At 36.4% G+C, this 16,885-nt stretch overlaps 1 protein-coding gene across 1 annotated transcript in view; it reads right to left on the reverse strand.

Moving 5' to 3' along the window:
* COL9A1 (collagen type IX alpha 1 chain) overlaps positions 1-16,885 on the reverse strand; it is a 70,217-nt gene that overhangs the window by 16,094 nt on the left and 37,238 nt on the right. Inside the window, exons 19-29 of the mRNA XM_026846129.1 lie at positions 16,163-16,216; positions 13,683-13,736; positions 12,253-12,306; positions 11,484-11,537; positions 11,247-11,300; positions 11,066-11,119; positions 10,788-10,841; positions 9,694-9,738; positions 8,849-8,902; positions 8,688-8,741; positions 435-488 (exon numbers count right to left, since the gene is read on the reverse strand). Of these exons, the coding sequence (XP_026701930.1) occupies positions 435-488; positions 8,688-8,741; positions 8,849-8,902; positions 9,694-9,738; positions 10,788-10,841; positions 11,066-11,119; positions 11,247-11,300; positions 11,484-11,537; positions 12,253-12,306; positions 13,683-13,736; positions 16,163-16,216 (585 nt within the window). The remainder of the gene's footprint in view (positions 1-434; positions 489-8,687; positions 8,742-8,848; positions 8,903-9,693; positions 9,739-10,787; positions 10,842-11,065; positions 11,120-11,246; positions 11,301-11,483; positions 11,538-12,252; positions 12,307-13,682; positions 13,737-16,162; positions 16,217-16,885) is intronic.

Raw genomic sequence — 16,885 nt, forward strand, 5'->3', positions numbered from 1 at the left:
AGGCTCTTTCATCCAAGACCTCCCCCAGCTATGCTCCTGACTGGTACTGTGTAAATACTGATGGAGCACTGGTAAAAGGTGGCATTCATAATCTGTTCCATTCATTAGTTTTGCATAGCTGTTAGCAGAAAGCCAGTCTTTCATTGCTCCTGTTCCCCAAGTACATGCAGCCCACACAGTAGTGTGCAACCCAAGTTCGCACATTACAGGATTTATGGGGCTTTTTAAATAGAAGAAGTCCCACACATCTCCATATACTTTAAAACAGCATTTTCTAATATTAGCACAGTCACAGAGGACTGAAACTCAACAATCACTTGTTTCAATGTTATTTTCAGTTCCCTGCATGGATTAATGGGTAAGTATACTTCCAGATGACAACATAGCTCCTTAAAAGTAAACATGAGCACTGAATATGAAAATAAACTGCTTACCCATTTCCCTGGTAATCCTGGAGGACCTGCAGGACCTGGCTCCCCTCTGCTACCCTTATAGGAAATAGAAGGACATCATTACTTCCTGAAATATTTCCTGTGAACACGGAATAAAGTATGATTTTTTTTTCTTAATGTTTAGTGAATTACACTACTTAGCAGTTACCTTTAATCAAGACTTCTGTTTATTAGTACAAAAATATAACATGCATTAAAAACAGTGAAACTTCCTGAGAAATGTAAACATTTTTAGTTAACAATGGCCTACAATATTTAGTTGGAATGAAATGATTCAACTAATTCATTCTGCTGAGTGATTATGCACAGTCAAGTCCCCCTCATGGGATCATACCTGAGAGTTACCTGTCACAAACACATTTACTTCACTAAGACAACTCTGACATGCATGCTTAGCTTTAGGCTTTTGCTTAGTTCCATCAACTGAACTTGCACATGGCCACATACTTAAAAGCCCATGATCCCACATGAACAATGGACAACAGTGAAAAGTGCATCCTTAAAAGAAGTCACGTTTAACAAACTCAGGTTAAAAAGTCTAGACTGCTGTAGGGAAGGGTAACTTTTCAAAATTCCCATTCATAATAGTGATAAGTATAAATATACTTTTTACTAGATTTTTACTTTATATCTTCACTTCAGATATGTTTATCCATTCAGATAATCATATTCCCATTAGTGTTTTAACTCAATCTCTTAATGCAGCCATTTGAATATATGCTCTGGGTAAACCTGATATTGAGACAAATTTTCAAAGATTCTAAACAATTTCTGAACTGAAGTACCTTTCTCAAAAGGGTTTATTCTCTTATGATCAAACCTGTCAGAACAGCTCAATAAGTTTTATACGTATACGTGTACAGATAAATTCAAACGCTGACCCAACACAAGCCTAATTCTCACTTGAGACACTTTTACTTCCACTGTGTGAATACAAAAGAGTACTTGCTACAAAAACATGACATAGCATTTAAGATCATAAAATAACAAGAATTGAAATTATTAAATATGTAAGTAGATAACCTGTTATATATATATAACTTTAAAATTTTCAGATAAAAGCAGATCTAAGCATTCTAGTGCTGTATACAACAGATAATTTTAAATATAGATATTTTCTTCATAATAAGAAGACATTGTGAAATGTTGTGACAATAAAAGGATATGGCAGGCATGGCCTTTTACACCAGGTCATAAATGCAATGACAACTTCTCACACAAGCTTAGGAAAACTAACTCTACAATTCAAGAAATAATTAGGTATCCTGGAGAGATCAGAGACGAAACATAAGCAGATTTTTTCCATTCATTTCCTTCAAAATATCCTATGGTGTTAAAATCACTATCCCTTGAAAGCACTTTGTATAATTTCTAGAAGCTTTTTATGTTAAAAAAAAAATCAAAAAAGAAAAAAGCCCCCCAAAATCGCCTTCATCTTACAACCCAGAAGATGCATTAACCTCCTATTTTATTTTAAATGCAAAAAAATCTTTTGTCAAATACACACTACAGGCACTTTTTCAAATGCCAATGCTTTTCTAAGGTGGTAAAAAAGGTTAGTACACAGAAAACCAGAACACAAAAGGACAGTATTTCCCATAAACACTGACACTGTGAGGACAGATTACTTCAAACTAAGTGCTACCACTGCAAGGTCTGCAGGAGTTTTGTTTTAGGAAGTAAGAGGGGAACTGTAGCCCAAACAACAATCAGGTATTCCATCAGCCCAGGGCATAACTTAAAAGACTGTAGAGCTTCCTCCAAGTTATACCTGACTGAAATGGCGCTGGGATAGGATATAAATTGAGCTAGTTACTCTTAGTTCACTTCACAGAGGATAAAGATAAAAAAAGTTATCTTGAAATATCCTCATGTAAACATTTAAAACACATCACCAGCCATGACCTAGAAGCATCTACATTTTCCTACAGCCTACAAGAAGGTTTCTGTAATAACTGGTTCAGGTGTTGACATCTGTACTTGGCCAGATGAAACCTTCCACTGTGCTCTAAATTACACATAGGCAATAAACAGAAGGCGGTTTGGCCATGTCCTCAGCTACCTTTCTTACACGGCAGCCCTACATATGACACAGTCCATAGTTGCAGGTCACTCACAAATCAATGGGCATGTTGCACTGGTTTTAACAACAACAATACCAGAATTTTGTTTTATGCAATTTCTTAAAAATTCCTACTTTTCTTAGAAGTGGAACACTTGAAGAGAGAAAGTAGCTACTCTTTAGAGTAGCTGGGAGTGAGCTGGGACAGACTGCGTACACCCATGCTGGTAAACTTTCTGGGCCTACAATGAAGGGAGGCAGCACATAGACTATTGCTGCAAATGGCCTCTGAAGTACTCCAAAGCTTGGCCACTGCCTAGAGATCCTTTCAGTCATTGATGTTAGACAGTGTGGACTAAAAGCACATCCAGGACTGCTCCAGGACTTCAGCAGTATGGATAATTGGTTTCTGTTAAGTATACTATCACTTAGCATGTGAGAAATGCTGAGGAGAGTCATTCTCCCAAAGGATGGCAAGGCACGTAGGTAGGGTGTGAAATGGCAGTACAGCACCACAATACTGAACAATGGCAAGATGCAGCCCTTCCACAGTTGATGTGCTGGACTGTAATTACAACAAAATCTGTCTTCCCTTTGTTCCATGGCAGGATTGCTGGACCACTCAGTACATCTAAATGAAGATTTAATGTCTCTCTCACAGTTCTGTTAGATCTATATTTAGCCTTTGAATGTAACATAGGTAAGGGGACATTACAGGATTTACAGTAGACCTTCCTTTAGGTTGTCTGGGATGATTTTCATCCTCACTGAAATTTTGAAGACTTGATTCTTTTTTGAAGACTAGAATTCCCACAGGCAGTTACAGAATGCATTCTCATGCGAAAAAAATTCAAAAGTTTCACTAGTTTACTGTTTTTTCTGTTGATCAATTGAGTGGAACAATAATAAGAAGGAGAATATGCCCCAGGTAATTTGCATCTCACTTTAGCTGCCCAGATAATTGAAACACTAATTAAAATCTCCTGACAGGTAATTCCCAGTGTATACTGTAATAAAAACCTCTCGTCTACTTAAGAAATTTGTTTTTATAACGTATGTCATACCAATTGTAGTATATTCAATAGCAGTGCCATAGAGAATTAAATCTGTGCAGAATAAAAAAGAATAAACAATGCATGTTTTAGAATGAACTTCTTTTAAACTTAGTATTCCAGAGTCTTTTGCAAAATGTAACTCATTTATCAATTATATGCTCGTGAGACATTAACATAACTATTTTTCATCCAAAATCTCACAAGAATTATTAATTTAAAGTCAATGTTTTATCCATGGAAGCATCAACAGGACTCTCCCTTATGACCTTCAGTACAGTACTAAAAATCATCCAAACATATAAACTATTATTTGCTAGAAGAGTAAATATACAGTTGGAGTCATGTAAAAAGAATATGATAGAAAAACTCTTTTAGTTATAATTGTTAGGGTAACCAAAAATACATTTCAGGGTCGGTAAGAAAATATCTTTAAAGACTCATGAAATCATTTAGCTGAAAGTAATATAAGATGCTGCAAACAGTATTCTCTAACTTCAGGCTGTCTGACATTTCAGTACCAAATCCAAGGTACTCTTGAGAAGAGGTCCCTCTTCATAATGAGCACTGAGACAAAGGCACCTTCAGAGAGGAAGTCAGCCCAACCAACCAGGGTCCCTCAGAAGTCCCTCAGAGTGGGCTACAGTATCAAATCTTAGGCAGCTAGATACTTAGCTTCTGTTGCTAATGTTAGGAAAACATGTATTCCATCCTAAATCTTTAACAACATATATATGCTGGCCTGCATATACATCAAGCTTGCTCAATTTGCTAGGCGAGTACTGAACTTTAAGTTAAATGATTACTTAAATGCTTCAAGCTCTCTCTTCAATGCAAAACCACAGGATGGGATCCATGTTCTCCAAATATCAGCTATTTAACCTTTAAATTGCTAAAGAAAAACATGGGATGAAAAAAAAAAGGATAGCGTCAGTATTTCCTGCAGATACAATATAAAAAATTAAATCTTACTAAATCTCAGGAAATATGAAAGAAAATGGCTAAGCAGCTTAGGGAGCATGGATAAATTCCACTGATTAGGAATGACACTCCTATGTTTGAGAATTGCTTCTTTTGGGCCACCTGCCATGATGACTGGCTTAGAAAGGTTTAAATCACAAATGAGTTTGTTAATTACTTGGATTGGCTAGCATAACATGAAGCAAACATAAGGTTAACCGACAAAACAATTACAAGTGGAATGGAGAGCAAGTTTGATTTAGAAACAAAATAGACAAAATTTCCAGGTTGCTCCGGTTGTTTTTTCTGTTTTACTGAACAGATGAATAGCAAACTAAATAAACAAAACTTTTTTTTTTTTTTTTTTCCCCACTCAGGTGCCAACTTAAATTTTCTCAGGAAAAGCAATGATAGACTAAAATGGCACTTTTGAAAGTAATTTTCTCCTAGGGATACTTGTCGGCAGTGAGGTAAGTCTCCCAACACATGAGTTTGCCTACTTTTAATTAGGGTTAGTTATCTTTTTTTCAACTATTTAATATCTTCCCTGTGAAACTGTAAATGTTTACAGAGTCGCAAAAGACCAAAATTTGAATCTGCTGCTTAGTAACAATACAGTTCCAACTACATTCCAACAGTTGTTTAATAACAAAAGTAACATTGAAATTGCATGGTTTCTGCCAGAGGATACTACAGACTATTTGGTAAACAGTATCAAAGTATTAATTTGTCCCACAGAGTCACTGATGATTGCTTAATAGTGCTCCATTGTGTAACTCCTCAAAAAACTTCACACTCCCAAAAAGATGGTTTTCGCAAGTAGCTAAAGCTGGAGTGTCAGGCGATTTTATATAACACAAATGTGGGCATGTTGTTTTTCCCTAGTGCAGATACCAGTCTGCTGTCCGTATCAGCAGAGTCAATCTTGTTATTTCCCCCACAAACCTTCCCTGGAGGCCCTTTCTACAGTTCTGCTCCTCCCGGAGCTATCAGCCATGCTGTCTTTCCCCAGTAGTGACATGAAGAACAGGGATAAGTGGAATGGGAAAGTGAAGAGGATCTCTCATGTGGCTGCTGTCATGCAGCAATACATTAAGGGACTGAAGTTCTCCATATCCTGCAAAATATCAAGGTTTTTTTCCAGCTCCAAGGAAGAAGCCCAGACCCTCTTACTTCTACATGAGTTTTCTATACCAACAGTGAAATGGAACAAATGGTAAGAGAAAGAAAAGAACCTGAGTGCTAAAGAGTATAATTCAAAACAGGAAGGAAAAGGACAAGAAAAATACCCAAATAGTAACCATAAAATCCTCAGGCTTTGAAAGTGTTTGGTTATAAAACTTTGGTCAAAAACTATCAAATGTTAGAGCTCTGAGAAAATTTCAAAATCTGAAAAAAATCCAAAAATACTCAAAAGAAAAATTATCTTGAGGGCAATTATAAAAGCTTTTCTCAACTCATTTTTAAAGTTTTTAGTTTAGAAGTTTGAAACTCAAGGTGTGTAGAATTATTTAAACTGTAGGTTGGTTTTTTTTTTCCTGGAAAGATAAAGTCAGAGTCTTAAAAGCTGAGGTTCAAATATATCTACTACATGTATGTGCTGCAGAAGAAAGAGGAAACACTCTTTATTCTGCCCTGAAAATAAATAAAAACTCAACTCGGGCCAAAGCTCACCAAGGTTTAATAATTCCAACCCTGTGTCCTTCCTGAACAAAAAATCCCAATCATTCCAGTTTCTTGTGTAGAAGTAATGTTTTTTCCAGTGTTCCCAAAAAGAAAACAGAAAGCCATTCCAGTCATATGCTGATGTCCTGAGCAAAAGGAAGCTAAACAGATACTATTCAAGGCTCTTTATATCTTTAAAGAAACTATTGATGAGAAGTAGATTACTGTTTAATTATATTACTTTTTTTGTTTGTTTCAAACTTACTCTATTATCAATAATCTATTTCCCTTCTCCATTTTGTATTGACCAAAAGTTTTTTCTTTCTATGCTTTTGTACTAACGTTCACATGTTTTCCAAAATGAGCGCACTTGATAAAGACAGAGAAAATAAAGGCAAGATATCCAGATGTCTTGCTGGCCTCTAGAATGATAAACAGAAAAATCATTGTATTTAATCTGCATTAAGTACTTCTGTCCGACTACAGGGTTACTAATAATTAACCTTGCATGTCAACTCCTGTTCTATGGACTGCTGATTTTGTAAATTCATGTTCACATTGAAAGGATTAAAAGCATAGTTTAGCAGATTACAGTGCATTATCAGAGCGAGCAATTACTTTGGCCTGATTCAATTATAATTCCTATTGCTCTTACAAGTATACAAAATGTCAGCTCAAGAATAACAGGGCTGAAAACTTCCTCTAGTCCACCCAACAATTTTAAACACAAACAAGAAAAATAAATGTTTGCAAGTTGAGTACATGGGAGGCTGAAGATACCTGTATCCCACCCTAGTAAGTATATGCTCATATAACCCCTTCTTTATATCATTCATAGGCAGCTGTGGACACAGCACTCATACAAAGGTTCAGTTTAAAATAAATGTGACCTTATGGATTAATGCATCTAGCACATGATAACACAAACTACAGAAGGAAATAAAATCTGTTACCTGGTTGACTGCTGCTGCATGTTTAAGAGTTAATTCAGAAAAGATATTCCTGACCCACAAAATACCCTTATAAATATATCCCTACCAGTAACTCTCTAAGCCCTGTATGAGCATAACCGTACAACTCCATGAGTAAAACTGTTATGTCACTGTATGATAGCAGAAGCTCAGAAAATGCCAGGAAAGTATTCCTAGAGTATCAGTGGCAGGAGAGAAGCTTGGAAAAGCAATTGGTTACAGAGCCTGGAGTCTTGTCAGTGTCATCAGACTGAATTTTGGTATATGAAAATTTTCTTCAAATTACTGACCCTCTCATCCCTCGCAGAAAGATTACCAGCAAAGTGAAATTAAATCAGCCTTATGTAACTTCAATCCATGCCAGGTCCACTCTAGAGGGAATCAGAAATCTGCACAGCAGAATCTCTAGTACCCCAAGCATGCCTCAGGAACAGTTGTCCTTTGTATTCAACACTGAGCCTTTGCAAATGCCATCAGTTCGCTTTCCTTAGTACATTTATTTCCTGCAGCAAGCTACCTGCCCAGCAACAATTTCTCCAGTCTTATAAATCTTTCTAAAGAAGATCTCCAGCAAAAGAAACTACAATATCAGTGTTTCCAGGTAGAGAAAAATGCTGTACTTCACATCACTATATCTACATTGATAATGTCAACCATAAAGGGCCAAGGCACAGGCTCGAGCAGCATCCCAGCATCATCCATGATAAATGGTTAGTCTCAGGTGGACTTCCCTAGAAAATTCCCAAGAAGTTTTGGGAACAGACAAGAGACTGTTCCCCACATGCAACTTGATTGCATCCAGCCTGCTCTTTAGACATCAGGGGGTGTTAAGGGAGTTTAGCAGTATAAAGACAAACCACACCATGCCAGTTGACCAAGGGGGCTGAGGACAGTCTCTAGCTATTTTCTTTACCCAGCAGGACAGAGAGCTACCTTTCCTTCCTAACTTGCTTCACTGTTCACATTACACGCATTAGATATAGGTCCTAGACAAAAGAATTCATGCTCCAAAAAGTCCAAAGTTCAAAACCTTGTAATATATAGCTAAGCCTTGTAATACACAGCGCAAGTTTCTTTAAGAGGCTGAAACAGTTAAAGAAAGAGCAAGTGATCTACTGACAAGTAGTGAATTTAAAATTTTCAATGCCAGTGGTGGGAGTTCACTGTTGCAGTGAATGAACAGGAGTTTGGTTCCAGCTTTTTGTCACAAGCCATCCCTCATTCCCTCTTTTTGGGCTTTTACTCAGCACATTTAAAAACTCATACCAGAAGAATATAAACAAAGGTTTAAAATTCAATTTATCAACAAAGCCAGAAAAGGTCATAGGACATGTGCTTCTGGATTTCTCTATGTGATGATGCACATTTACCTGTTACAGAAAGGGGTTAAAGAACACCTATTATTTACCATAAAAATTAGCACTTGTGCTGAATAATATTTTTACTTCATGATTAGCTTCAGCAGCCATAACTTTAGACAATACAATATTATATACAGTCAGTTAGAAATTTATTCAATACTTACTGGTGGTCCCCGGGGTCCTGTTGGACCTGCTTCTCCCTCCGGCCCCTGTTGACCCTGATTTGGGGATAGGAAGAACGCAACAAATTTGAAAAGTGATTTTTTGCACAGTGCAAAAAAATTTTGATTTTTCTAGATCTTTTGAATAAGATTAACGATCTTACCGGTTTACCAGAATTTCCCATCAAACCTGGCACCCCAGGGGGACCTCTATTGCCCTGTTGGACAAAAGATGAAAAATATTAGCCAAGCCAATGGTTTACTCTTCCATTTTATAATAAGTAAATCAATAAGGTCTAAAAAAACCCTCCTGCATTCATTTTTGACTTCCACCTTTATTTTGGTTTTTATTTATCTCGTACCTAATTCCTTCTATCTAATTTTTCAAGTCAGATTTCAATTCTTTTGTTGTCTACATACTGACAAATCCCAAATAGACTTGGTTACTGCTCTCAAGTCACGGAAGAATAATATCATTCCATGTAATTTCAGAAGAAATTCAAGTCTCAATCTAGTTTTCTTTTTCAATTACTTTAAAATCAAACTTTATTGTCTGAAACATTCCATACCCTCAATCATACAATACTTTTTAAGTTTTTTAAACTGAATTAGAAATGATGCTGCAATTTGGTGGTACGTAGAGATGACAATGTCTGAATCAGTCAACTTAGGGCAACTATAAATATTATTCTTATTATGAGATCCCTCATTTCAAATTGTAGTGAGGTACCCATGTCACATGCCTCCTTTACTAATCACTTCCACAAACTTAAGAAGAAATGGCCTTTTAAAGGTATTATTTAATGTCTGGAATCATGAAAACCACATCGTGTAGCAAAAGAATCATAAAAAAGCACAGGACTAGAGTTGATAAAAGAATATATTTAATTCTTTCAGCCAAAAGCTTGTCTCTTACTACAACAAAGTTAATATAATTTCACTGCATACTTTAGAACTTGATAAGCACAAATACAGTATTATAAGAAAGTCAACATTCAGGATGATTTACCTTTGGGCCAGCAATGCCTTTCACACCTGGAGAGCCTGGTAAACCCTGAAAAAAATAACATTTACAGTGTTTATTTGTTGATAAGGGGATTGGAAATGGTGTTAAAAAACATCCCTCTCATGTTAAAGTATTTCTAGTACTTTTACTTCATAGGGAAGCACTTTTATGCAGTAACAGACCAAGCTTGAATTCTTTCCATTTACAAAGTAACAGATAAGGAGTATTATTCCTACTTCATAAATTGGCAAAAGGAGCACAGAAAAGTGAGGAGTTATGGATTTTACTGGCTTAGACTAGAAACATATTCTTGGTCCCAGTACACTGAGACTGGAGGTGGAGAGTTTAACAGATACTTTTTGTATACATTTCATCCCCTCCTCACTTCTATGCAACAGCTCATAGCAAGTATGCTTTTACCAAACCTTCTTTCAAGCTTAAGAGCTCACTTTGTATTACAAATTTACTTCCAATTGTGTTTTAATACAGCTCCTTCACTATATTATCCTCACAGTGATTACTCCTATAGCATACCATTTCAAAGAAGTTTCTGTTTAGCTGTCGACAATTCGTACAGTATTCAAAATTATTCATATGCAAGGATTACCTTCCTGAGAAGTCCATAAAGCAATACTGATTCCCTATAACTTCACACAGGGGATACACTAGAAAGCTCTGAGAAGCATGAACATGATGCATTCCAGATGTTCTGAGCCAGCAGAGTATCAAAACAAGATGACTGTTCATCTAAGGTATGTTAGACTAGCTGGTTGGTTCTTCCAGCTCACCTTGGGAATAGGTTGGCCCTAGTCAATACCGTGACACCAGCTCTAATTGTGGGGTCACACCATAATATCCACAGGGTCTCAGATAAGAGAAACCCTAAAAAATCTTCATACTGGCCACAAAGTGAGACCAAGTTCCTCACTATGATACTGTGAGGAAATTTAGGCTTTTGTGCAAAAGTTTTAGATACACATAGCAGAATTAGGTTTTCATTTAAATTACTTCAACATCAGCATCACACTAACCTATATATGGCCTTTCTGTGGTTTGAACTGAGCCTAACTTTCAAAAGTAAAATACCAGACACTTACTGGCAGTCCCTGAAGCCCTGCATCACCTGGAGCTCCAGGTTTTCCTGGTTCACCCTGAAAAACATTTTAAGTTGTAATTTATGCAAATCAAACAAAAGGGAAAATTTTATTTATGGAACAGAGAGCTGGAGTAGTTTTAGATCTGTAGGATGGGAAAGTTCATCAATTACCCTAATAATGTGCATAAAGCCACAGGCAGCAACACGAGAAAAAGCCACAAATGAGTGAATAAATCTAGGGCACTGCCAAGGCTCAGATATATGCCAACTGTGCCTTACTTTTGCTCCAGGCATTCCAGGGATCCCTTCTCGGCCATCGACTCCTGGTAAGCCCTTGAAGGGAAGAAAAAAAACCAAACAAACAAATTTAAAAATTAATGTTTTGGACCGATTTCACCCAAGCACTCTGATATACAAATTAGCATGACATGAAGCAATTGAAGAAATGAAATATACATACAGACTCTCCTTTAGGCCCAGGGAGACCATTTATTCCTCTTGTACCTTGAGGGCCCTAAGAATAATAATAATTTTTTTAAATTAAAATAAACACATTGAAATGACAGATGGAAAGAGTTACAACACATACTCATTTAAATATGCATTACTTTGAGAGTACCAATTATGCTGTATGTTTATATGCTATAAGTAACCACTGTTTGTACACCAACACAAGTTGGAATTTGTCTATGCTCACCCTTTCTCCCTTTGGACCTGCCTCTCCCAGTGGACCCCTCTGTCCTCGATCCCCCTACAGGAAAAAAAAAAACAAAGAAAAATTTCTAGCAACAAAAACAGAATAAACTTACTTGCATTTAATAGTTAAAACCTCCAGTAAATCAGCCACAGTACAATTCACGCTTGGTCGAAGTGGACATCTTATACTGTATTTAAAAATGCAGTTTCTTAAAAATGCAGCTGACAACTGCATTTTAAAAAAAAACACCACAGCTCAAGCTATACCCTAGGAACCCAGAAGAGTTTAAGCAAAGGATGTTGCATTCAGTTCTTCAACCCATAGAGTTACTGGCTTTCCAAGTATAAAATCCAGCTGGGGGGCAGGAAGCAGGAAAGAATTTAAAAAAACAAACAAACAAAACAAAACAAAACAAAAACCAAAAAAAAACCCACCCAAAAGGGCACAAATTGCCCTATACAGGGTTTGTTCTAATGAATAACTATTTTTCAGTTTAAACATTGAAAAACTCCAAGTCATCCTAATGCACAGTAGCACTCCTAATGAAGAGGTAACAATAACACACTAAGAGGCTAAAATGTCTTCATCTACCCCATAATTCCTTGGGGACAGTAAGAGATTCTGAATTTAACATCACTGTCATATCATTTATTGACCTGTGGGGAATCAATAGAATTGGATTGATCAGAGGCTTTTCTGATTCACAGCCACATAGTATCTAACTGAGTAGACCCTGAGAAGTGTTTGGCTAACACACACTTTAACTTACAGGAGCACCAGGAAGACCTTGGGGACCAGGCTCACCATCAAGCCCACGAGCTCCCTACAAAACAAGTAGATAACACAAGGCATCAAAATGAAGTGCTAAAACACTAACAACTTAGGCTCCCTCTGGTTTGCTGGGAGCTGCAAATTCTGTACAGATGAAGTTTTTTATAGGTGTAATTAAAAAAAAATAACAAAGGAATTTTGGCAAACTTTTTTTAAATCTATCTTAGTTTTTTGTGGAGTTATGAAAGCCAATATTTTTTAACTATGGAAAAAATGACATTCAGTTCATTCTCTAAAAGAATTATATTGAATAGTGAGGAGTCAGATCTTTTCATACTACAGAAAATGTCTGTCTTTTCCTTCACCATATAATAGAATAGCATCAGAATGTGAAGAGAAATCATCAAGTGCAGTGCAGCTATTTTTATCACATATGTTTCAAGGAAACAATGCAACTGCTACCCTGTAAGTAATTTTAAATGGAGAGAAAAAAAAAGTTTTCAAAAAGATTTACAGAGAATAAGGAACTCCTTTGTCAAATAGAAGTAATAAATATTTCAATCTGACAAAACAAAAACGTAAGCACAAAAATGTAGGTAGGTAACTACCAAGAATTAAAAGATACAAAGAGGGCCAGAAAAGCAAAGTAAGACAGTAATAGCTTAGTAAATGTTTCCAAGAGGTTAGGAAGGAACACTCATGAGAAGATTCATAATCAGGACAAATTTTATGTTATTTCTGAACATAGACAATCACAGAATAAGTTTTCCATTATTTCATTTCTGGAGAAGGAGACAATGCCATGATTGCTACATTTTATCCCTTCCAGGAATTTTTACCATATAGATTTAGCAAGATCATAAGAATAGAAATGTAATAGTGAGGTTTGAAATAACAGTTAGAAACACTTTGATGAACAGCAGGAAAATTACCCAGCAAAGTTAGAGCCCATATAAACATGAATCCCACTGGCAGCAATTTAAGACAAAAGATGTAAGAGACAGAAAGAATGGAAAAGAACAAACTCTCAATAAAAACTCCTGACAAAAACTGGGACAGTGGAAGCAAAAGGCTTCAGGAAGATGCAAATCACAAGAGAAACTACTTAATAAATTTTAGCTAAATAAAACATGCTGTAGTTTATAACTGCTATAACGATATTTTGCTTACTACCTACTTGCATACATGCCAGATTTCTATAAAACCAAGGATCAGAGGGAAAGGTGTGAACAGTATGTGTACTTTATTCATCAGAAGGACCAAACTGCCTTTCTTCCTAACCAGAAGTACAGTAGCTATGGAAATACAACTGACAGGAGAGAGAAAATGCAGGGGGAAAAAGGAAAAATTTAAATAAGCTTTAAAAACATTCAGGGGTGTACATTTTCTTATCCAGGTCATTTTATGGAAAGAAAGATTAATACTCACTTTGGTACCTTTAGGTCCCATTATACCAGTTATACCTCTGATACCTAGGATGCCCTGAAAATGAAAAGCATATTCAAATTATGCTTAAGTATTTTCATCAGAACTGTCCTAGTTTTCAGACAGAAGACTCAGAGTTCTACATGCTTTCTTTACGCTATTTTACTATTTTCTTAGTATAAAAGGAGAAATACAGCTACTTTTGTATTAGAATATTTAATTTATATGGTAATTTTATATTTTATTAAGACTTTTTAAAAGAATAACAAAATTATCGGGTTCAGTTATGCAACCATAAATATTCCTTAAGGACTAAATAAACCCCAATGATGTCTATTCTTGATTACTACAGACTTGAAGCGTTCTCCCTGTGCAGCCTGTGTGAGAGGAACACATGAAGGCCAGATTTGCAGAAGTCCTAAATTGGTTTAAGTGGGGTATAGGACAGATGCAGAAGAAAGGTACCATCAGAGTTCATGAACTCTAGAGACAGACAAAATGAGGAAGGTTTTTAAGAATACAAGTGCTACGTTTATACACCCACAACACCTGAGAGGCTGGACTGAGTAGACATCCTAGTACAGCAGAATGTACCATAACTGTCATCCCTTTCCTTCAAAGTACAGTCTCATGGGAAATTTGGCTACAATTGTATCCTCTTCCTGAGAGACTGAAACTACATGACATGTCTCCTCTCTGCAGAGAGACCAAAACCTCAGCCATAACATGTCTGTCCTGCAACAAGAAGAATGCACTACAACTGTGTTCGTGAAACAGCTACAGGCCCTTCAGCACAGCATAGGCAAACCTCCTCCTTGACCAGACTCTAGATGAGCAGCCCTTTTACTTGCTCTTAACAGTTAGATGTAACTTTGCACAGAACATTTAAAGTTCTGTCAGCCCAAAACATGAGGAAAAAAATTAGGATAATGCAACAGTGACTACATCAACCCAACAAGGGAAAGACCCACAGTCTAATCCTTGCTCCAAGATCAGAGATGGAAGTAGGAACCCTGAGGTACCCACTACTTTCTATCAAAGGCCACATCTCTCCCAGAGGTGGCTATCTTATGCAAGTCTTCTTGTCAATGCATTACATAAAAGTGTTGGATTGCAGGTGATGACCAGATTCCTAATCTCTACTGTGGATCTGAGCCTTACATTTGTTTATGTAAGAAACATACAAGAAAATACAAGAGTCCACAGCCTCTCCATCTGTGCCTCTAAAGCGCTGCCTATCCTCTTTTCCACAGGTTGTCTATCTGACATCACTTTCTTCATATTACAAATCCTACATTTTAATAATAAGCAATTATTTTAAAGCTTGGTTGTAAGGTCATCAACTGGTGAAACAGTGAAGTGGAATTAATAATTAATTTTTTAAAAAAAGGGGAGGGGGGAAGAAAAGTCAATCTTCAATTGTTTTTTAATTCTACTGTGTTATTTCACAGTGATTGAAGAACCTTACCAAACTGTGTTAAATGAATTTGTCCCGACAGGCTCTCCAGACAGCAGAAGCTGCATCTTACACAAGTACTTTCTCTGCACCAGGGTGCCAGAGATGCTTTTTTCAGTATCAAACATAAGAAGGATTAAACCATTTCCTTTCCTTGGTCTCTTCTTTATGTTTCTCTAGTCCTAATCCAGAGGTTTATGTTGTCTTATATTCACAGAGAATTCTATAATTTAGGATTTGGATGTCATGTGCATCAAGGTAAACTCCTGTATAGCATCACATCTGAACACCAATGGCATTAAATAAATAGTTTCATACCAGGAAAAAAGCTTAAGACCCCATCAGAAAATAAATTATAGAAATTAAATGTGTTATGCCTATGCCTATTTCTCTTACTTAGAATAACCCCTTTATTCTGTTCCCTATTGCCTGTTCAGCTGTGGCAACCATAAGAAGAGCTCCTCACCAGGAAATAAGCTAGGAGGTGTGTGCCAGAACAAAAAAGTCAAGCAAAGCAGGACAAGAAAATAATTCCAAAATCATAGCTGTGATTGAAGGAGCTTCTTTGGCATGCAAGAAGGCAAAAAACTTAGGGTAAAAAACAATCTGTTCATCAATGGCTGCTACTTCATCCTCATGTCTTAGCTAAGCCTGAATTTCAGTTAACAATGTTTTAAACAAACACTTGCTTTGCAAGGATGAAGTAAGTCAGAGTCATCAAAACTATGGAAAGAAGGCCAAGGAAAAAACACACCAAAAAACCCCTCAATTATTTGCACAATCTAAGCACAACACAAAATACTTTAAAAATAAGCCTTTCCATAGAACTATATAGAGCTTTGTGCCAAGCAATAATGTAGCTTTTTGAAGAGACTTAAAATAATTCTGCTTTCACTCATAGACAATATGGCAGAACAAAGAGAAAGGTGTGTGGAGATTTTATAATATGTTTCTTTACAGTAAGAAGAAAAAAAGATGAGACATAATAAAACAAATGGGTAACACTATTTAAGAAGAAATACTTTACTGGAGGGCCTTGAGCTCCCACTTCACCACTGGGACCTTGGTCCCCTTCTTCACCCTGGGAAAGCAAGAGGAATACATCTGTAGCTAATCCATGCCATGCATATTGCTCTCTCATCATAGGAGGTACATTTATTACTTACTGTTTTCTGTCACCATATCCTGCTTAAAGGAAATCCAAAGGAAGCCACACTACTTCCTCAGAACATAAACAGATACTCATTCACATTCACATTCCATTCAACTATCAGTCATAAGGTTAATTTCAAAGCAACCCCAGTATAAAGAAGAATAATATTATTTTACTCTTAATCTGTCACCCCTTGTTTTTTTCTGATGTTAATCTGTTTAGGTTTTCTTGGTTTTTTAGAGTGAAGTGTAATGAAGATATACTCATGTATGTGAATAGACTGGATATGCTAGTAGCTCTGTATCATAATACCACATTGCACTTCAGATTATTTTTTTTTTAAATTAAAATGGCAAAATGCCTTATCTAGTCAAATCCCTGTTTGATTAGATGCTAAACTACAATGATAGTGCAAACAAATAGAACAACAGTATTTACTGCCAGTTTAATTTGCAAAAAGGGATTTTGGAGCATAAGACAACAACTCAACATCCAAGAAAAAAAATACGTTAGCTGTTTCTAATAAATTAATATTCTTTTCAATATATTTAGGAATAGAGAGCAGGGTGGGTGGGGGTGGGTAGGTGGGTGTGGGGG

This window comes from Athene cunicularia (genome assembly GCF_003259725.1).
Source record: "Athene cunicularia isolate RWA chromosome 3 unlocalized genomic scaffold, athCun1 chr3_part1, whole genome shotgun sequence".
Lineage (NCBI taxonomy): Eukaryota > Metazoa > Chordata > Aves > Strigiformes > Strigidae > Athene > Athene cunicularia.